The sequence below is a fragment of the Leptonychotes weddellii genome, chromosome 12 (genome assembly GCF_054177405.1).
Source record: "Leptonychotes weddellii isolate Sample4059 chromosome 12, ASM5417740v2, whole genome shotgun sequence".
Taxonomy (NCBI): domain Eukaryota; kingdom Metazoa; phylum Chordata; class Mammalia; order Carnivora; family Phocidae; genus Leptonychotes; species Leptonychotes weddellii.
In genome coordinates, this window is record NC_138380.1 from 13,484,568 (window position 1) to 13,507,182 (window position 22,615).

At 36.2% G+C, this 22,615-nt stretch overlaps 1 protein-coding gene across 2 annotated transcripts in view; it reads right to left on the minus strand.

Annotated features, from left to right (window-relative positions):
• Positions 1–2,455: 2,455 nt before the first annotated feature.
• Positions 2,456–22,615, minus strand: part of TRIM24 (tripartite motif containing 24) — a 96,682-nt gene continuing 76,522 nt past the window's right edge. For both annotated transcript variants that reach the window (XM_006740391.3, XM_006740390.3), the window contains exons 10-19: positions 19,725–19,898; positions 15,502–15,675; positions 13,247–13,382; positions 11,705–11,777; positions 10,438–10,606; positions 7,661–7,989; positions 6,654–6,786; positions 5,509–5,583; positions 4,400–4,549; positions 2,456–3,607 (exon numbers count right to left, since the gene is read on the minus strand). In XM_006740391.3, coding sequence (XP_006740454.1) covers positions 3,398–3,607; positions 4,400–4,549; positions 5,509–5,583; positions 6,654–6,786; positions 7,661–7,989; positions 10,438–10,606; positions 11,705–11,777; positions 13,247–13,382; positions 15,502–15,675; positions 19,725–19,898 — 1,623 coding nt within the window. In that variant the 3' untranslated portion in view covers positions 2,456–3,397. The remainder of the gene's footprint in view (positions 3,608–4,399; positions 4,550–5,508; positions 5,584–6,653; positions 6,787–7,660; positions 7,990–10,437; positions 10,607–11,704; positions 11,778–13,246; positions 13,383–15,501; positions 15,676–19,724; positions 19,899–22,615) is intronic.

Consider the following 22,615-nt stretch of genomic DNA (forward strand, 5'->3'; position numbering starts at 1 on the left):
GATGTCTTTCACAATAAGCAAATCTTTGTGGGGGAAAGTAATCGGTGGTCTGACTGGCCAGCATTATTCTAAGGAACATGAGCTACCACCATGTGAATTATGACTTACTAAATTCACACCCAAGATGAAAGGGCAATATATATAAAAAGATATCAACCATTAATTTACATGAGGTTATAAAATACTTTAGAAAATATGTACATGTTACTTAAAAGGAGTGCTTCCATTAGAAATTAGATGGTTGAACTCATGGTCATGTCTACAATAACCAATCAGATCACTCAATTTCTCTCATTCATAACATAAAATGAACACATCTTCTATTTACAACTAAAAACCTTTTGCTCACATATAGCAACTTTAAGGGATTCACATTAATTTATGGATCAGGCCTCAGCAAAAGGAGTTCTCCTTTCATTGTCTAGCCTGTCCATGAAACCCAAATTTAAAAGTTTAAGCACCGTAACAACATAGGAATTTGAAATGCAAATTCATAAATGGAGCAATCAACTGTATACTCACCCTTCTGATTGTGGAGTGAATCTTTGTGAAAGTATTCCTAAGTTATATTGCATTTATACTACGGTGTAGGGGTAAAACATGGAGCCTGTTCTTTAGCTTGAAAAAGCAAGTAAAATTACCAAGGGAAAAGGACATTTTCCTTTTAGCACATCCAACTTCTTACCCCTCCATTCAGAAAAGATAAGCAAGGCCTGTTAGTTGAAAGGAGAAAATAATTGCATTGCCAGATGCTCATATACAAATTTATTCTGAATATATTATTATTGCCTTATGCCAGAAAGATCAGATGCTTGATACATGGGAAAGCATGGGAAAGCTTTTGATGAGCCGGAATTAGGTAAATCCTAGCTCCCACATGGTCTGTTCAATTCACAAGCCCTGGCCAAAGGTGTCATCATGTGATCACGTTTAGCATTACAGGGTCTTCTTGCATCTATGACACTGGGCTGTGGTTCCAAATCCAGAAGGAAATCTGGAGTTTCTGATCAGAGGTAAACACTGGAGTGTTTTAAGTTCAGGTCAAAGTTGCTTGAGTCGCACTGAACTTTTGGGAAGATGCTCTCTAAATGAGCATGGGAAATAGTCAGGCTCACCTCATACCTTACTTCTATTAGAATTTAAGAACTACTTAGCTGGGATCCACCCAGGCACACAGGTGCTTGTTAATAAGGTCACAGGACTTTAATCTTAAAGACCATTACGAAAAGGCTGTTTGGAGAGAGAAACACCTAGTTTTAATGTAATTTGTATTACGTATGATTATAAGAAAGATGGTTCTTAACTACCTTTCAATCAGCAAAAAATGGTAAAGGTGAAATACTGTTTTTAAAAGATTATTATGACTAAATTTAACAGTGAAAGTTTGGGCACGATAGTAGAAATTCTGGCTCAGATGCATTTAAGAAATTATATATTTTTCTCCCTTTAAGTGCTATTTCCCTTTGTGATCCTCCTCAAAATTTATCTGTTGCTGTTTTAACTCAGCAGACAAGTATGGAAGAACAAATGGCCAGAAGAACAGTATTCTGAGATATCAACAATAAACTTACAAGCAAAACCTCCACAGTTGCTGTGCTAAAAAATGCTAGAGGAAAAAAAAAAAAAAGACAAATGGTATATGCACTGTTATCAAAATTTGTTCAGCCTTTGGAGAATAAATGTCAAATGCATATTCACAAATTAATACGATAACTATTCTGAAACACATGTTTGGAAAAGTGATTAAGACTCTTTAACTATTAATGAATAACTGACATACTATGGACAAGACCTAAGTCTACAATGAGAAGCTACTGTTCCTAAATTTTCTCATATTTTATCTTTAGCAATATATGAAAACCCAATGAATTAGCTCCAGGATATTTTCAAATTGTCCATTTTAAGAAGTAATGCCTTATGGAAAAAATCAAGTCCTCTAGGTGTAATTCATGGGAGGTGATACCATCCAAAGAAGATTAAAGTTCTTTCAGCGCAGCCTTATTTATATTCTATCAGCCTAAAGAGAAAAATTTCCTCATTCAATTAATGTTTTATAATGGTTATTTTGAAAAACTTCATGTGTAACTATTTTGTCAAATGTTAGATCAGCAAATGGCACAGTGTTTTTCTTCTATCTTAATTTAGTTTCCTTCTTTGACACTGAACAAACAAAAGGAATAAATGAGTATCAGTTTAACTAGCGAGGTCTGGTTCATTAACACTATGCTTACTCTCAGAAGATTGGTCTTTTGTACCTCTATTGGGAGAATGAAAATGAAATTCAAAATCAAGTCAGATAAAAGATTCAATTTCAGGTTCTGACTTTTAAAATCAGGAAACAGAAGCTTCAGAAAAAATTAAATTTTCATTGTAATTCCCTCCAACTGCCTGCTCCCAAATTCCACAACACATTTTTATTCCAAATTATAAAGAAAGATGAAAACCACAAAACTAGTCCCTTACAGGGGAACTTATATTTAATGCCCAATAGGGTATACGTTGAAGAATCCTCACATCAAACATGGCGCACACGGCTGTATTTCATGTTCTAGGTAGTTCCACTAACAGCCATACTGCAAGTAATGAGTCTTGTTATAAAAGGATCACCTGCACAGTTAAGAAGCAAACAACAAACCACACAGAGACACACAGCAAACCAAACATGTGTACACTTACTTCCCCAGTGGAAGAAGTTATATTTAGAAATGTACGAAAAATGGCTTTGAACACCTGCTATACCAAACACCTCTACAGACAAGGAGAAAACAAAACAAAAATCAAACATTTGTTTTCCTGCTTTTTCTTTAATACAGTTGCCATCTTACATGATATACTGTTAGGTGCCTTCTTAATAGCATCTAATCTACTTTTTTGTTGCACCAGTCAGCATTCTAGGATAGAACTCTTATTACCACTCATGTTCACGGAGTACTGTTCTTAAGTACTGTACACCTAAACTCATGGTTGGGCCATAATTAATGGGTAGTGGTATTTTCTAAAAATGGATTAATGCACACATCCAAACCACGTCAAATTTTCAACTTAAGAGTTCATACACACTCTATTTCCTTTCTATGGTTGCTATCACTCCAAATTGTAGTTTTGAAATCCAAGAAGTGGGAAGAATGTCTTTTTGTTGTTGATACTTCTTCCTTCCTTTCTCCTTCCTCCCTCCCTTCTCCCTCCCTTTTATTCCTTTCCTTACTTCCCTCTCTTTCTTAATAAGAAGATTAAAAGAAATGGTTTATTAAGGAAATCAAAATCTAGTAAACATCAAAAACTTACAGATCAGAGTGGTCACAAACTCTTTTTTGTAATGATGTTAAAATTACCGACAAAATGTTTTTTAAAAACAAAAACAAAAAATCTAAAAACCAGCACACGCCAATGGTGTTGCTTATTTAAGCAACTGGCGTTCCTCTATGCTTTTGAGGCGTTTCTTCCGGGGCTGTACAAAGTCATCATCTGAGTCATCACTAAATTTATTATCTTCTGATTCATTCCTGAATTCTAGTTTAGGAAACCTTTTTTCTGGATAAAGGTTCTTTAGGAGTTCTTCAAAATAGCTTTCAAGTTTTATACCAGCATTGGCTACTTCTGAATCAGGCTGTTGGATAAAAATGAAAATATGAATTAAAAACAAACACCAATATTTTAGACAGTCAACAGTTAATAAAAAAAGTAAATTTCTCACATTTTGTTCTCTTTTAACTCAAGTTTTGGGAAGATGTTTATGCACCATCACTGATATGAAGTACATAATAGTCTGGGGCTAGACAAAGTCTAGAGAAGGTCAGATAAGTAAATAAAAGGCTTGGAATCATCTGGATTATTCTATAAGGTAGTGATAGCCATATGACTGTATTACGAAATTGAGATTATCAAAGAGATGCCACAATCACAGAATCATGGAACAGGTGTTTTTTAAAGCAAATTAAATAAAATGTGGATCTCTGGAACAAGTAACCAATACAGAGAACAAACCATCAACAAAAGGCTGTAAGTCGACAGATGTTTAGATAAACTGACAGGTCAAAAATTGAGAAAATTAAAAATCAGAGCAATTTAGACCACATCCTTAATATTTCAAGATCAACATCAAGAAGACTTTAGTCTGGAAGTGCCATATTTTAAGAAATAAAGGTAGAAATGACAAAGGATGCTCTTAGGTACAAATATTTTCTACGATTGTTTTCAAGTTGTCAGCTGTAATTTGCATTTCCACTTACTATATAATAAACCTTTGAATAGGAATGTGGATACAGTCTTTCTAATTACCTTTCATTCCCTGACAAACTTGAACTTCTAGAAATTTATGCTATCATAGATCTTCATCTCTTTTTTTGATAAACTGGTTTAATATTATTTTCCCATTGCTGTTTTTTCTTTTTCCTCTTACCTCATTGAATTCGGCACAGTTTTGAAAGATCAATCTAAAATCAGCTACAAAATCTTCAGGCTTTGTGTACATGGAATAATCTTCTTGTAGTCTCTTCTTGATAGTTGACAAGTCCATTGGATTTTTTATTATTCTGTAATAATCAGGCACCTTTCAAAATAAATGAGATGCTATAATAAAAATGACTAAATTCTACCCGTCCTAAATAAATTCTACAAGCAGGAGAATAAAATTCAGATTGTTCTCATTGCTTTTCCAGGTACTATTTTGTCATTAATAAAGAAACCTATACAGCGAACCTGTGGTACACACACACACCCACACCCCTTCCTCTATTGTTACAAGTTTACTTAGTACTTTAAGTCTGGACCTATACAAATCAAAATATGTACAAAGAATTTCAGGAGTCTTTATCTCAAATTATAAGTTTTTTCCCAATAGCTTAGGATATATGCCTAAGCCTCTTGAAAGAGAAACAATTAATAGAAATCATTCCAGAGAATAGGAGGTAAAATACATGAGATGAAAAGAATATATGAGAAATGAATACAAGTTTGGGGCCAATTTATGAACATCAAAGTGTATTCAAGATCAAAGTATTCCATTTGTGTTAATAAAGCTTTAGGATTTGGATTAGATATAGGAAACTGACTACTAAAGAATGGTAGAGGGCGCCTGGGTGGCTCAGTCGGTTAAGCGTCTGCCTTCGGCTCAGGTCATGATCCCAGGGTCCTGGGATCGAGTCCCACATCGGGCTCCCTGCTTGGCGGGAAGCCTGCTTCTCCCTCTCCCACTCCCCTTGCTTGTGTTCTCTCTTTCGCTGTGTCTCTCTCTGTCAAATAAATAAATCTTTAAAAAAAAAAAAAAAAAGAATGGTAGAGAAACTACATTCTCACAAATCAAGTTTAAAAAAACCATCCTACTGTGTGGGGTGCCTGGGTGGCTGAGCAGGTTGAGTGTCCAACTCTTGATTTTGGCTGAGCCCTGCACTAGGCATGAAGTCTGCTTAAGATTCTCTCTACCCCCCCACTTGTGCGTGCTCTAAAAGACAATAATAACAAAAAATCATCCCACTATGTAAAAATGCACAAAATGATGTTAATACTTACAGTTAGAGGAACTGGATCTTGAAAAGCCAGGCTCATTTCATGGCAGTAAAGAAATAAAAGTAGGCGTTCACACTTCTAAGCAAAAAATAAATAAATAAATAAAATAAATAAATAAATAAATAAATAAATAAATAAATAAATAAAATAATGAAGTCACCGCTTATTTTTAATACCAATGTCATGGGTCTCAAAATACAATAAAAATTAAAACCAGATGAATACCAGAAAAATATCAATACTTAGAGTTCTGATCTCTTCGGTCATTTACTGAACTGTACTATTTAATGGTTTGGGGTGTATGTGATATATGAGAGCAGTTTTTATAGGAACAAAAAGCAGTATCACGAGAAATCTATCTGAAGCTTTTTAAAAACAAATTTCCACATCTCTCCAATTTATATATTGATTATTAATAGTCAATAAAGAAGAGTATATGTATGTTAAGAGATCCAGAGAGGGACCCCTTTCTATGGTGTGTCCAGTCCAAAGGTGCCTGTGGGAATGCACATGGTGCTGTCCACGCACTTGGCTACCTCTCTGCTGAGGGTTAATCCCAGTAAATATGGAGTAGCACTGGCAGTGTATGTTTGGGGCCCATACTGAGTGTTTTACTTAATAATTTAGCTAAGAACTTCTTTACTACTAAAGAAGTGTTGACGTAGTAGCTCTGTCAATTAGGGTTAACTATATTAGCTGGCTTTGAGGTATAAACCCAGTACCATCTGGTAAAAGAATGGAATTATTTCCAGGAAGAGTAAATAGAAAAACCCATCTTTTTGGTGCCAATTCTCAATAAATTAGGAAGAAAACTTATTTACGGTAGAAAGAAAACAAATTTACTAAAGGTAGACTAAAATTCTAGACCACATAGAGGATACATGTTTTACCTTGTTCAAGTACAGTCTTTTAAGCTTCTAGAAAATGTATGGACAGTACTGTAATTTTTTTTTAACCAGAAAAAGTTACAAGTTATATTATTTAAGATTCCTATACTCTTATGGAAAAACTAAAGGAAAAAGAGATCAGTATAAAATGTGATTGAATATACACTTCTTTGATGAAAGGCACACCGGTATTACAATAATCCCCATCTAACCAAAAAAAGTGTTTAACAGTCTAGGTTAGAAATTTTCAAAAAAACTTACCCTTTTATCTATTGGTGTTAACTTAACAAGGCCTTCAGTTTTCTTTTTTTCTGAATTGTGACTGGGAGCATCACAATCATATTCAACTTCTGGTTTAGATAAGTCTCTGCAGAAAGTGCATATCCATTCTCCACTGTTGGGGGATAAAGTATTTCTGAATTCCTAATGCATTGTTTCTCTCTTCACCATCTCCCTTTCCCACCTCCTCCACACCATCTATGATACAGATTTGTTTGTTTGGCATGAATTTTAATCACTGCAGATTTACTGCATGCATAACTACTATGTACACAGCACCATTCTGGGAGAGCTTAACAGCAGCAATACAGTGCGAGGGTCAAAGTGGTAAATATTAGTCTAGTCAAAGAGGCATGAAACACATATGCGAAATAAACACATAACACAAATAAACACACACGTTAATTTATGGCTGATGTGAGGCAAAACTGGCATTCTCCCTGAAATGATGCACGAAAAAGAAATGCTCTTGGTACTATTCTTGCAACTTCAAATGTGAAATTAAATTTTAAAAAGTATAGCTTTTGAAGAACTAAAGAGATCAACCCAGTGGCTGCTGTTCATCATCAGCATCATCATCATCAGCATCATCAGCAGCAGCAGCATCTCACAGGGTTGGTTTGAAAATGTACTTGAGATATTTGTAAATGATACAGCTCACTGCTTGGCAAATAATAGTGGCAATAGTGCTTGGAATAATAGTGGCAATTATTATGCATAAGGATCACTGTTCTTTAGGGTAACAATTTGTAATAATTTGAAGGACTGGCTATTTTTTTTTCCCCCCTCTTTAACAGACAAGGTTTTTGAGAGATGCATAGGGAATGGGAAGCAGAATACTGAAAACCCTATGTTGAAGGTTTTGGAGTATGCATTTGTGCGAAGTGGACTTTTACTTGCATTTCTAAGGTTTTATATTACATTACAATGATCAGTGATTGTTATTTATAGTGCAAGAATATGGGAAAGGGAAGCAAGTACCATCTTACCTTGGAAAATTTGCCAAAGTGGGCACATGACAAGAAAGATGAAATACTTTGGGACACTTCTCACAGCACAGGAGTTCTCCTCCATTCTGACAAACTGCGCACCAGTCCTCATTGGGGTCATCCTCTTTCCTGGTCTCTACAACATGAAGGGGTGACTTCTGGGTGGCATCTAGCCAGTCAGACTTTCCATTTGAGGAACTTTCCTGGTGAAGTCCAGGTTGATCTCCTGTGCTATCAGGGGCGTCTGATCTTAGCACAGACTCCTCAGAGGCAGAGCTCTGACTGCTATTTAAGAGCAGGGAGGTAAGTATGCTTCTTGGATAGTTGGTCTGCAATGGAAAGAAGTTAAGAGTATTGTGTTATTTCTCAAAATCAACATTCTTTATTTGTACTACTGCAATTTTGGACCGTAGACTCCTCTCTCATGGGCACCTGGTTACTTCAAAAGAGTCTGTGAATATGCATGAGAACAGAACAGGTTTACTGCTAACTGTTGTAAGAGTCCCCAGTGGTAAAGAAGACATGAACTTCTACTAAAAACTATCCTCAAAATACACAATCAGCAGAAAGGGAGTGTAGATAATATAAGAAACCTCTTTTTATTTGCTAACAGCTATAGAAATGGGAGAATAGGTGGGTAGTAGAGTCAACCATATGAATTGTAAATACATTGAGCTCTTAGTTCAAATTATACTCAGACACAAACTATGCCTACTGTTGAATTACCATCATTCATAGAAAAGTATAGTGCTTTAAATCCTAGAATTTCACTTCTGCAGGAGTCATTAATAACTTTAAGATGAATCTAAATGTTATGTTGGGGCCTAGGATAGAAAAAATTTTAGATCAGTAACAAAATCTGTTATCTCCTTTAAATTTTTAAAAAAATTTTTTGAAGTAATAAATGTAGATTTGGTTAAAAGCATGATTATATAATCTCATTCCTTGGAGTCAATTATTTTCAAATTATTTCACTTTTTCTTTTGCTATTCATTTTTAAATGATACACTTACACTGTAATTTCTCAGATTTTCAATTTTATTTTTTAAATTTTATTTATTTATTTTTAAAAGATTTTACTTATTTATGTGAGACACAGAGAGAGAGCACAAGTGGGGAGGAGGATCAGAGGAAGAGGGAGAAGCAGACTGAGCAGGGAGCCTCATACGGGGCTCGATCCCAAGGACCCCCGAGATCATGACCTGAGCCAAAGGCAGACGCTTAACCAACTAAGCCACTGAGGCACCCCAGATTTTCAACTTCAAATATATTTTCAGTTTTAAATATATGTATATATATTAGTATGGAAGATTAGATTTTTCCTTCCTGCCTCTCCATCCCCTCCTTACACACACACACACACCGTTCATGCCACCCTCTTAATGCTTTATTAAATACTGATTTATTTATTTTTTTAAGTTGTTAGGTACTGGTATAACTTTATGGTCAACATCTATTTCAAGTCAGTACCACTGCTGCACTGCTTAAGTATCCTGAAAACTCCATTTTTGGTTCAATGCGTGTTCAGGTTATATCCTGATTATGTCTAGTTTTTAGTCAAATTTGTGTAATAGGGGTGTTTGTTTATATAATTAGGACTCTAAATATTGTTCATTACATAACCACACAATGTACCATGACTACACTTCCTTTTTTGTCTTATTGTTTTTACTATGATTCAATTGTTCCTCCCTCTCTTCCTTTCGTTTGCTTACTTCTCTAGGTCCCTATCTCTAAGTCATTCTCACAACCCCCAGCAGGGTGATAAGATGCCTCTCAATACTGCTAAACATTTTTTTGCCCTTTCATATACCCCTGTGGGGTCTTCTGTCCTCTGCTACATGGTGTACTAGAGAAGTTGTACTGGGAACTACTCTTTTCTGTGTTAGATCCCATTCCTGGGATCGTATGCCTTCTTCTTTCTTGGTTCACTCCATTTTTGATGAAGCATATTCTCAAATATCTGAGAATGAGTGCATGAGAATTAAAATTTCTGAGACCCTGCATGCATGTTTAAAAATGCTTAATCTTTACACATGACTGTTAATTTGCCTGGGTACAGAATTCTGGCTACGAAATATTTTTCCCTCACAATTTTGATATTTCCCTACTATCTTTCAGATTCCAGTGTCCATTTTGAGGACCTGGCGCCATTATGATGTCTGATCCTTTGTATAAGGTGTTTTTTTCCACTGGAATCTTTTAGAATCCTGGTATCCTGAAACTGATGATAATATAACTTGAGTCCTTTTTTTATTTAATGTTCTGGTACCTGGTGGGTCCTTTCAACTCAAATGATCATGCTTTCAGCTACAGTAAATTTCCTTGTATTATTTTGTGGGCAATTATCTTCCACGTGTTTTACTCAAATGCCCAACCTCCTTGTTTGAGCCTCTGATTTTTCAAACTCTTCTCCTTGTTTTCTTTTTTAAAGATTTTACCTATTTATTTGACAGAGAGAGAGAGATCACAAGTAGGCAGACAGGCAGGCAGAGGGAGAGGGAGATGCACGGTTCGATCCCAGGATGCTGGGATCACGACCTGAGCTGAAGGCAGATGCTTAACCGACTGAGCCACCCAGGTGCCCCTTCTCCCTGTTTTCCATCCATCTTTTTCTTTTAATTTATTGAGAGATTTCCTCAAATTTTTCAGCCTTGAAGTTGACTATTTCCCAGTTTTCAAATATAACAAATATATAACCTCCTATCTGCTATTTAAAAGTTTCTTTCATCCTATCCCCCAAATAGGCATAGTATCCCCCAAATTAATAAAATTACATTTTGAGGCCTAGATTCTTCATCTGATTCTTGTTTCACTATAACAACAGGAAAATCATAATTTTCAGGTGGTCCACTGTTTTCCTGTTTTATTCGGATTGGCTCCAACATCACCACTGGGACTTTGTGTGTAGAATCAGCTCCTGCTGGCTTGCTGGAAGAGCCAGAGCTATAAGAAAGAAAGGAAAAAAAAATATCAAAGAATGCTACCTTAAGTATCTTAAGACAAAGTGTAACAACAGTTTTCAGGAATAATGCTGTAACTTCACACCAATGGTCACTATGTTCCATTATCAATAAATGATACATAACTGAAATGCAACTGCTAAACGCAAAACAGCTTCATGTATAAAAAATGTTTTACATATTAGCCTATCTAAATAGTTACATTACACTTCTGGAAAGACATTTAAATACATTTAAATAAAACCTGAATTAAAAGAAAATTGACTTCAGTATTCTGAGGCTCTACGACTGGGCAGCCAGATTCAGTATCTCAGAGCTAGCATCTTCTTTTTAGGCTTTCCCATTTCCTTCTCTAGTCAGTGACAAAGAGACTCTGGGCTCACATTAACAATTTATTGTCCCAAAGTGTGTAGACAATTAACTAGAGACATAAGTTATTGGTGTTCTGATATTTAAAAGTGTAGTGGGACAAAAACCTTTTACAGATAGCCACTATGTTCTCATAGGATTAAAGGCAACCTTTTTCTCTTCAGAGAATGCTTCTTATGATTAGGCAAATTAAGAACTAGGTTCATTATCTAGGAGAAATTTGCAAGTGTAAGAAATAGACCAGCAAAGCAGTAAGCTAAGACAGAATTTCAACTACTATGAGTTTATTTATTTTAAGGCAGAATTAATGTTTGGCTATTAAAAAAGTCAGAGAACACTGAAGTTAGTATAAAGTTATTGTTTCTTTCCCCACTAAGCTTGTATTTGTACATATTCCTATATAGTACAGTATGGGATACCTACTTCATTTAAATTTTCCTTGCTATTAGGCTAAAGTCAAATGTATTTTCTTATTTTCAACATATTACCCCCCACCCCAATTTCTGTACCTTTAAAGACAAAACTGTACTTTATTTACTTGATCCATTAATTAGTTTATCAAATTAATATATAATTAACATTTTAATTTAAAAGTTAAAAATGAAGGAAGTTGTTCAAAATGCATTCAGTTACCAAGAGCATGCTGGAGCACTGTCAAGAGAAATCTAATCAGAGATTTTATATATGAGAGAATAAGGTTAAGTCAGTTTACCTTCCTCGGCTCCCAACGCTGGAGGCACTAGGTGAACGTATTGGTGGGTGTACACTAGTCATAGTAACAGGTCCTGAAGAAGAGGAAATCATTCACATTCATAAAATGAATTAATAATTATGTATTTAATTCCTACTGAATGTGCTCACTTAATACTACACTGAAACTGGAACACAATGAAATTATATACAATAAGCAGTTGTTGGACTCGCAGCAAAGTCTAACTCCTTTAGACTAGCAGGGGTATTCAACCTCAGTACTGCTGGCATTTTAGGCCAGATAATTCTTTGTTGGGGGAGGGGGGGCTCTCTGTGCATTGTAGGATGTTTAGCAGCATCCCTGGCCTCTACTAATTATTAGATGTTAGTGGTAGCCCTCTATATTTCCCACCCAGGGTGTGACAATCAAAAATGTTTCCAAACACTGTCAAATGTCCCACATTAGAGTAACCAGGGTAAAATCTCAGTGAGGACACTAGCATCAGTGAAAGCTACAGAAGACAATAAAAAGTGGTAGGTACTGATATAAAAGCAGTCCAAGGAAGAAAGCCACACAGAGACCAATTAATGGAGATACTAGGCAATGCATTTAAGATACTTCGTCCAATGCCTAGCACAGTCAGCAAAGGACAAATGTTAGCTTTAGTAATATTGTAAAAATGATTTCCAGAAATGTTCTGTCAACTTATATTCCCGCCAGCCATGTATCAGAGTACTTCTCTCATCAAATTCTTATCAATGAGTATTTTCTCTATTTAAGTCTTTGCTAATTCAACAGTTAGAAATTATATCTTGTTTTGATATTTTTATTGACCACGAGTGAGACTGAATCCCCCAAGTTACTGGCTATTTGTATTTCCTCTTCAGGAAGTTATCTACTCTTGTCCTTTGGCAATACTGAGTACTTTACTTATATATTTGTATAAACTTGTTTTATAATTAAACAGTTTCTCTGCCATATTTTGTCAACAGTGTTCTTCCAGTTTGTTTGTATTTTAAGTTTGTTTATGTTTTAAATAAGCATCTTCTTTTAAATTGCGTAACTGCCTTATTAACGTTTGTGTGACTGGTGAATGACTTAAATTCTCCTCCTTCCTTATTTTGTTCTAAGGCACCTATTTTGCCAAGGTCTCTGGGAATAGGTATTAGAGTGCTTCTCTCTCAAAGGAAATGAGCAGGTACGTTAGAAATCCTTAAACATTAATTAAATACCAAACAAAACCACCAAGAAGTGACTGACACTGATAAATTTTGACCCTAGGCAACTTATATCCAAAAAAGAGACCACAACACAGGCAAACGTACCAAAAAGAGAATGTATAGTACTAATTTCCTCCTGGGAATGCTCTAATGCCTATGTTTTATTGAAATTGAAAAGGTACAGAGGTTTAACCTTTGCTTCCCACTTTGAAAGTACACTAATTTTAAATAGTGCCAAAAACTCAGACTCATTTTAATCATCCAACAAAAAGGGGTGGGGAGTCATTACAAGTAGAGTAAAAAATGGGAAAACACTCACAAAATCAAAAGAAGCCCACTTTACCTGCAAGGCCTGGAGATGGCACTGATGAATTTGGTGACTGGACGGTTCTGTTTGAGGGTGGTCTTGGCTGGCCATGATCTATACTAGTATCTTTCCTCACAATATTGTCCAGCATAATAGTACTTGAACAGTCAATCTTATAAGAAAAGAAATTATTTCACGGCATCCTGACTTTGCAAGTTAAAAGCTAGTTTAAATTTAATAGAAAACTTTAATAGTTTAATTACTGTGAAATAATAAAATATGTAAATATCCTATTTGAGAAGTTCTGATGCATATTTTCCCCATAAACAATCTTGAAAAAAGTTTTCATTCTTCTTAATGTTCCATCTTAGTAAATATGCTGAAGACATACTAGTTCAGAAATTATGAGCAAGGATAAAGAGTATCATGTGTCATTCACACCCGTAAAAATTGAAACAAAAAAAATACTTCTTAACGTATTTAAAAATAACAAAAGGTAGCCAAAAAAAAAAAAGTTGATGAGAAAAATAGCAGTTTCACATTTTAGCAAACCTCTTTAGTGTCTGGCTTACTAACAGCCAACTGGATTCTTGTATCTGCTTCTGCACACAATCTGCTATGATGTGTGGTTTTTGTTGAAGAATATGAAGAAAATCTGGCCTTACAAAGGACCCCCATGTCTTTGGCTCACATTGAGAACTGGTGCTATGGTATGCCCTACATAGATCAAGTAGGCCCACACATAACACATTTCTAGAACACTAACCTCACTTAAGTACGTTACAACTATTTGGTAGGAAGAATGGATCCTTTCTAGATTCTTGCTTTAATATAACAGGTATAAAGGAAACACTTCTTTCTTAATTGATTGCTCGGCTAAAATACTGATAAATTTCTACTGAATAAGACTTTATTCTTTAGATGCGAATACTTTCCATGCTTAAATAGACCATTTATTTCCCCAAAATGTCTTTGTGATTAAAGTTCAAGTTTAATTCTCTAACATAGTTCCAGCCTTTCTCAATCAGGATTCTACAAGAGACTTAAGTCCTACTTCCTAGGGCACAGACTGTGTATGATGAATTTACTTTTCAACTCTCCATCTACAATGGTGCTAATTATGAACCATCTTTGAGGTGATTGAGAAAATGGTCACTCAAATCAGCTCCTTTATTCTATGGTTCAGATACAGAATTTCAGTTGAGCAAGGCTGGGAGACAAAGGGTCACCTGTGTCTAAGGACGGCAGAGAAAAGAGCAGAAGGACAATTCTACTTTCTGTGGGTCCTCTTTAGGGTAGGGAGTAAGTACACAGGGTCATTTATGTTAATATTCTTTTGGCAATACCTTGGCCAATACTTTTCAGAGTGCAAAACATACTGGAATGTGACTGGATCTATTGGTTCTTAATGTAAGAAGAGTTATTTACATTGCAAGGTAATCCTAAAAGCTGAAATAAAATTGTAGGAGTGAGACAAAAGAAGTTTTCCTATGTACCACCTATGTATGAAGAATACTTTACCCATTTAAAGTATATGCAATTATTTTACAAAATTAACTCTGGTAAGGTTAACAATGCAACTATTAGGAAATATTAGATGATCTCAGTAACTTGAAAAACCAACTAAATGAAAATTTAAAAAATTAGTTTACAGTCTGACAAGATATTTCTTACAAGTTTTTAATGTTTGTGTCACAACTGTCTAACCTTACAGGTAAGACAAGGTAAAGTAAGTATCAACTTATACTTCGAGATCTGTCTATAGAATATTGTATTTTCTGCCTTTGGAAAAGATTTTTTAAAAAGTCACACTGACAAAGATAACAAGCACATGTATTTAATTTAAATATAAACTAAATCAGAGGTAATTCTGCACTGGCCAGTATGATCTGGGAGGAAATGTTTTCATTTTCATTGTTAAACTTGTCTCCACCTCTTCTGATGTCTTCAATTCTAGCCTCCCCCGCCAACCTTATTCTAATATAGCACATTCCAGCAACTCAACTTTCCAGTACCTCTACCCAGATCCTTACTTCCCTGCTTTCCCTAGTCCATCACTATAATCATTCATTGACAGACACCTTTAACTGCAGTGCCATGAAAGATGTTCCATAGTATGTTTAAATGCTTGGCGTCTTTTTATTTTCTCTGCTGTTGTATTTCTAAAGAATAAAAATAACTTTTAAAACCAAACACACAACCTATAATCTGACTAACTCAAGCCTTTTACCAGATCTAAGTTCACTTAAAATTTTCGAAACATTCTTAGTATAAATTTTGTGTATACTCACATCTGGGAGAGAAGGAAGATTATAAGAACCTCCTACTGGTGAGCTCAAATCAATCATCGGTGAACTGAAAGCCTTTGCGTCATATCCTGCTGCACTAGTAATGGTAGGACTAGAAGGAGTCGAGGACGTGCTGTTGGCGGCTGACGTGGCGGCCTGCCCACTGCTGATCTGCCACTGCAGAAGCCAAGGGAGGAGAAAGGGTGTCTGTCAGCCAGAACATGCAATGTCCAACTAATCCCTGCTCCTCTGTTACAAACCAAAGTAGAAGACACATTCTGCTATTTGAATTCAACTATAATTTGAATTGAAAGGTGGCGGGGAGGGGGGGTAGGAAGGAGATGGACAGATATATATAATTTTCATTAATCCTATCCAAAAATATAAAATACAAAGCACTGATTTGTTAACCAGAAAACAGTATGCACCAGAAAGCCAAACTACCCCATCTTGGAAAGCTTATATATACTGGAAAAGAAATACAGACAGAGACAGCAACTCTGAGGTAAAGATGGACGGCTAAACACTTATATTTCCTTCTGTCCCTACCTGAGACACCTGAAACTAAAGTAACAGTTAAGGGGAATTTTTAAAAAGGCTTTTGACTCAAAAAACATAGGAAAGAAGACAGAAATCCCATTTTGGAAGCTGGAAAGAAGATGGACAAGCAGCAAACCACTTATCAACTTGATAAAGCTGAAACCTAAGCTGGCAGTGGGAAAACAGAGAAGTCAACATATACTGCAGAACCCCTAAGGGCTTGGAAATTAGAAGCACCGAGAGGTGAATCTGGGGCTGAAAACAGGATAATCTGTTGCGAGTCTGTTTAAGCAGCACTGAAGCTCATGTTCCTTTCCTACTTTACCTGTAGTTACCCCAAGATAATATGGACTTCCTCCACCTCCACAGATGAAGGCTGGAAGTTTATTCTCTAAAACAGGTAAAACAGTGTCATTTGACTGAAAGGCACCAGGTTCAGCAGAAGGCAGAAAAGTACTGCATTGAAAATGAAGATTAAGAAACCATACTCACACTGAATGCTGAGCTTCCCTCACTCTGCCACTGGCCTCCTACCACTCTTCTTACCCATGTGGCTTCAAGGAGCAGCCAAGCCCTACATTTTAGGCAGAGGACAGGAAGATCCTCTGGGAACTGGGCCAGCCTAAGAAGACTTAAAGATGGAAATACTAGGAATTCTCCCAATAAATCTGCCTCGTAGCCTTCAATCTACCGTGAAATCTTAATCATCAAGCATTAGCTCCAGGCCAGGCTTTCAGGACTTTTTTTAAACTCACTTCTTATATACGAACAGATAATTAAACCGCAACAAACATCTGAGGAAACTCTTCGTCATTTATGTTAAAAAAGTTGAGATAAATACATTAACTAAGAGAATATTAGGAATGAGAAGTATAGAGATGAACCATGATGCTCTCTACAATTTCCTTAAAAACCTATCAAAAAATAAGAACACTTGATAGATGGATGAATAGATAGGTATATGGAATAATAAATGAGAAGGCAAATAGAACAATTTGTCTCCTATACAACCCTTTCAACTTGTGTTTGAAATTTTTCATAATAAAATATAGGGGAAAAGGAAAGCAACTAAGAGGTATCTCAAGACTACGCAAGGGAAAAAAAAATCTCCAAACACACTGTTTATATACAGACTACCCTATACAGAGTGATAGTATCAGAAGCATTCCAATTTTGAAAAATCTAATTTATATTCTTTACTGAAAAAATTGTGTAAAGAAACCTGTGAATGTCCTCTTCACCACCTACCCACCCCTCATATCCATCCATCCATCCGTCCATCTTTTTCTTTGGACCCTAATCCTCCTTCCCTCCCACAGAATAATCACAGTTACAGAAAATGTGTATCTTTCCAGATTTATATATGTCATATATATATACATATCATACATATGTCATATTTTTATGATGTATATACATATATATATCACATGTCACATATATATGATAAAACATACACAACCAGAAAAATGAGATAATATCCCACAAAAATTCTAGAACATGGTTTTTCCCACATAACATAATCACATATAGATTACTGCACTTTCTCAAGAGCTGAAAGTATTCTCACTGTGCAAGTATGCTATAGTTTATTAAATTAACCAATTGAAAACCAATTCCCCACTATATTTTCCTAGTTTGCTCATTTATTCATTCATGTTTACATTTTTGATCAGGAAACATTTTAAAAAAGATTCTTACAGCGTGTGTCTACCCATTAAAAATAATAAATGAGGAAGAGGGAAAGTACACATTTATGTACAAAGAATGTGCTAGATGTTTCTGTATATGTTAGCACTCAGTTTCAGCACAACTCTGCAAGGTACTCAATGTACAGTTGGGGCAAATGACATTTAAAAGATTAAACTTGTACAAGGTCACAAAATTATTTGGAAACTAAACAGAATTTAAGGCTAACTGTAGCTTGGGCCCCTTGTCCCTCCCTCTACGGATGAAATAGAGAAAGGTATGACTTTTATTTAAAAGTATTTTTATTAAATATTATTTAAAAAAACTTGGTGATATTACAGCAAAGCCAAACTAATTATAACCACACACATACACACGCACGCACACACACACAGTGTGTGTACTTTTTAGAATAGAATTCTCATAAATGAATGTCACAGAATTATGAAAATAGCATCATATTCCTTACTTTGGCTTTGGCAAAAAAACTGGAAACTGAACTCAATCTACAAGTGTTAAGCTGGAAAGACTTGATACAAGTTCTTGGAGAAGACAGAATACTTTTTCTTTTTTTTAAAGAGTTTATTTATTTGACAGAGAGAGAGACAGCGAGAGAGGGAACACAAGCAGTGGGGAGTGGGAGAGGGAGAGGCAGGCTTCCCGCAGAGCAGGGAGCCTGACGCAGGGTTCGATCCCAGGACCCTGGGATCATGACCTGAGCCGAAGGCAGACGCTTAAGGACTGAGCCACCCAGGCGCCCCGAACTTTTACTTGTTAAAAAGTAATATCTAAAAAATATTTTTACCCAAAGACATTAAGAATATAAATATTAAACTTTATTGGATTTAATATATAATTAAATATTAAACTTAATCAGATATATATGTACCCCATATTAAAACTGTCAGTTTGTTTTTAGGAAGTCTCCTTGTAACAATTTATTTATTTATTATTTTTTTAAATTTATTTATTTTTTTTTAAAGATTTTATTTATTTGACAGAGAGAGACACAGTGAGAGAGGGAACACAGGCAGGGGGAGTGGGAGAGGGAGAAGCAGGCTTGCCGCCGAGCAGGGAGCCCGATGCAGGGCTCGATCCCAGGACCCTGGGATCATGACCTGAGCCGAAGGCAGACGCTTAACGACTGAGCCTCCCAGGCGCCCCTTTTTAAATTTTTTTATAGGAATGCCACGGGGAGTTGCCTTCCCTGCAGCTTTCTTTCTTTTTTTTTTTTTTTAAAGATTTTATTTATTTATTTGACAGAGAGAGAGAAAGAGCAGGAACACAAGCAGGGGGAGTGGGGGAGGGAGAAGGGGGCTTCCCGCGAGGCAGGGAGCCCGACGAGGGGCTCCCTGAGCCGAAGGCAACGCTTAAGACTGAGCCACCCAGGCGCCCCTCCTTGTAACAATTTAAAGATTCATTTATGTTCTCTTTTGCAGAAATATAACCTGTATTTGTTAGAATACTTCTGTCTTAATGCACTCTGCTAAAAACTATACCTATCAGTATTGCCAAAATTCATACCTATGACTTGCTGATTATTCTGGGACTTCACTCTAGTATCAATGTAAGTGGCTTGATTTTTCTTGTTAATTACAAATCAAGACCTTTTCTCTTAGCTTTGTCTCTTTAAGTCTGTGTATAATAAACTTGGTAACTCACATTTATTAAAAAAAAAAAAAAAAAGGAGGGAGGTGCCTGGGTGGCTCAGTCAGTTAAGCACCCAACCCCTTGGTTTTGGCTGTCATGATTTCAGGGTCCTGGACTGAGCCCCACGTTGGGCTCCATGCTCATCAGGGAATCTGCCTGAGCATTCTCTCTCCTTCTCCCCACCACTCTCTCTGCCCCTCCCCACCACTCACGCACTTTCTCTCTCTCAAATTAAAAAAAAAAAAAAAAAAAGCTCTCTCTGGCTCTTCATTGCTTTATTTATAAATTTAATGTGATTTGAAAATAGAGAAGCAGAACAAGAAGCTGAAGAAAGTAAATATATATACCTGTTTTATAGCTTGTTGAGCCAAAAAAGCCATCTGTAGTGGGTTGGGCTTTATTGCTTGTCGTGGCATGTTCTGATTTGGTGGATATCTTAGCTGTTGAGGATGTGGAGGAAGAACTGGTCCATTGGGCTTGGGGCTGTGATTCTGAAAATTTATCAAACGTGGAGGAGGTTGCTGGAAAAAAGAAATTAAACCAATTTAGTGACAATCATCTCTTGTAAGACAAATTATAGAGAACTCTGTAACTTTCACAGAAAGACAGCACCTCTGTCACAGATGAATAATTTATTAATACTACAACAAGGGTATGGGGGAAGGAGGCAGCCTTCCAGAATGTGTATAACTATGTGAAAAGTTTTATTAGGAAAAGCCTTGGGAGAGGGGTTTCCAACTTTAAGTAGGTTACCAAAGGACTGGACGTAGGCCATGTTAGGAAGTAGGGAAAATTTGTGTTTGGTATCCTTATAAGTCCCCTATGATTACATTTTGCAAAGAACTGCCCTCTTCAGATCTCCTAAAATAATGTGATAATAGAATAATAACTGCTAGCATTTACTGAGCAGTTGTTACATGCCAGGTACTACTTTAAGGGCTTTACATGAGTTAATTCATTTAATCTTCACAACAATACTAGGAGGTAGGGATTCTCTTCATTTTACAGAAAAGGAAACAGGTATAGAGAATTTAAATAACCTGCCTCCGATTAATGAAAATAATAAAAGATGAAGCTGGAAATTGAACTCAAGCACTCTGGCTCCAAGGTCTGCACTCTTAACAGATAAATCATGAATAATGAAAACAGTTGTTATTAATAACATTTAAAAATTAATGAGTTTTAGATCTTACTGAGGTCAAACCATATACCAGGCATTATGATTAGTATTTTACGTGTGTTGCTTCATTATTACCTTCCCCCCATTTTACAAATGAGGACACTGAACATTAGAAAGCTTAGAGAACTTGAAAAAGGTCACACAGCTAGTAAAAGGCAGCACTAGATCTTTAATCCAAATCTACTCTGCCATGTCATCACCAAAACACCTGCTGGGTGTAGCTGGGGATGGATTAAGGTACTCATTAGAGCTAAGAGGATGAATTTCCCTAAAGAAAAATAGATTTCAAATGGAAACTCTTCAAGGACAACACTGGTGGGTTACAAGATAAGGGAAGGGCTGGGAAGGCAAACCCATTTTGTGCCTAAGTGCTAGCCCTGGAAATTGAGACCAGTGTTCTAGAAAAAGTTAACCTTATATGCCAGTCGCAGTCTCGTGGTGAACCAATTCTAAGGTTGGCAACTTATTGTAAAGCATGTACTTATTTTTAGCTCTCTAAACTGTATATGATTAGAACTTCTCAAAAAGGGAAGTATTAACTTCCATATTCACAAGGGGACAAACATGTGAAATTTGTAGGGCTGAAGTAACAGCACCTTAACTTTTGGTCCTCTGAAGGAAGACAGCTATAAAAGGTAGCCCTGCCCTCTGTCTTTGCTTCTTCTTTCTCATTTGTGGAATTTACTTTCTTTTCCTGGGTAAATGCTTCTCTTTCCCCTCTCTTACAAATTAGTTGGCACTGGGTTCACCCTCAGTAACTCTCAAGAATGGCCAGCAATTATGGACCCAGCAATTATGGACCCAATGAAAAATAGATTTAGATACTGTTTCAAGACCAAGGGAAATTCTGTGGGTGAAGAAGAGAAAAATATTAGAGGAAATGTCATAACCGTACGGACGCATAAGCCTGAAGCCATAGCAATTCTCTTTGATTTTTAAAGTTTTGTGACTTGAAGGGTTTTGTATCAGAGAAACAAACAGAAAACAGTTGGGGAATTACAGTGGAAATAGTGAAAAACTTCTAAATTTATCTAAGCGGTAACTTTTTAAAAAGCGTGGAAATCATCCAAAATGGTCCTTAAGAGAGAATAAAGGAACTTACATTAGCCCTTTGCTATCCCACTCTCACAGCCCCACCCAGACTGAGATTTATACACTGATAAAGTCAAGAAATGACACTTGATGCTAGAATATCGTACTCTGAGAAACTGGTGTCGGAATGGATGTCAACCCTGCCATCAAGGAGCTCAGAGTCTGATAGGACGTGAGGTGCTTTTTTCCCCCTCTCCTAAACTGTTATAGTTGATTGTGTTAGCAGGGGAGGCAACTTTGAAGAATAAGACTAGGAACTAGTTATGAGCATAAGAGAAAAAGCAAAACCAGTGCTACTTTAATTAAATGGAATCAACTAATTTGCAAGGAAGATACAGAAGGAAAAAAGAGAATAGAGAAATAATTGAGCACTTAAGCAAACTGACATATAAACATCATTATCCTCACCCTCACTCTAAGTACCTTTATGATTACAGGTTTTGATTGTATTCTAGGTCAGTAGTCCCCAGCTGTGCGTAATAACCATGAAGGATAGCAGATGTCCTTCTAACATCCATCCACTGTTCAGGAAAATTAATGTACACATATGAACAAGAGTATGTCCACAGCAGTAAATCTGACTCAGGAGAACCGCTGCTGTGAATTATGTATAAAACAACACAGGTGACCGTGCTCTCTAACAAACTGGGACCTGTCCACTGGAGTAGACTGCATATTGCTGAATAAACAGATGCACAGTCTGTTAGGTTTGTATCACTTAGTTCTGTATCCTACCTTTGCACCACACAACTCTTTACCCATGCAGATTACATGGTTAATATTCAGAGGAAGAAGACATAAGGAACTCTCATGTAAGCAATTTTGAGAAGTAGTCCTTTAAATTTAACTGTGTCCTATGGACAGATGTAGAGTATGATTTGAGCATACCCACAAAGCCAGAGGCACACACAACCTCCTTATAGACAGACACCTTCCCACACCTATATGTAAATAAACTGGTAGAAA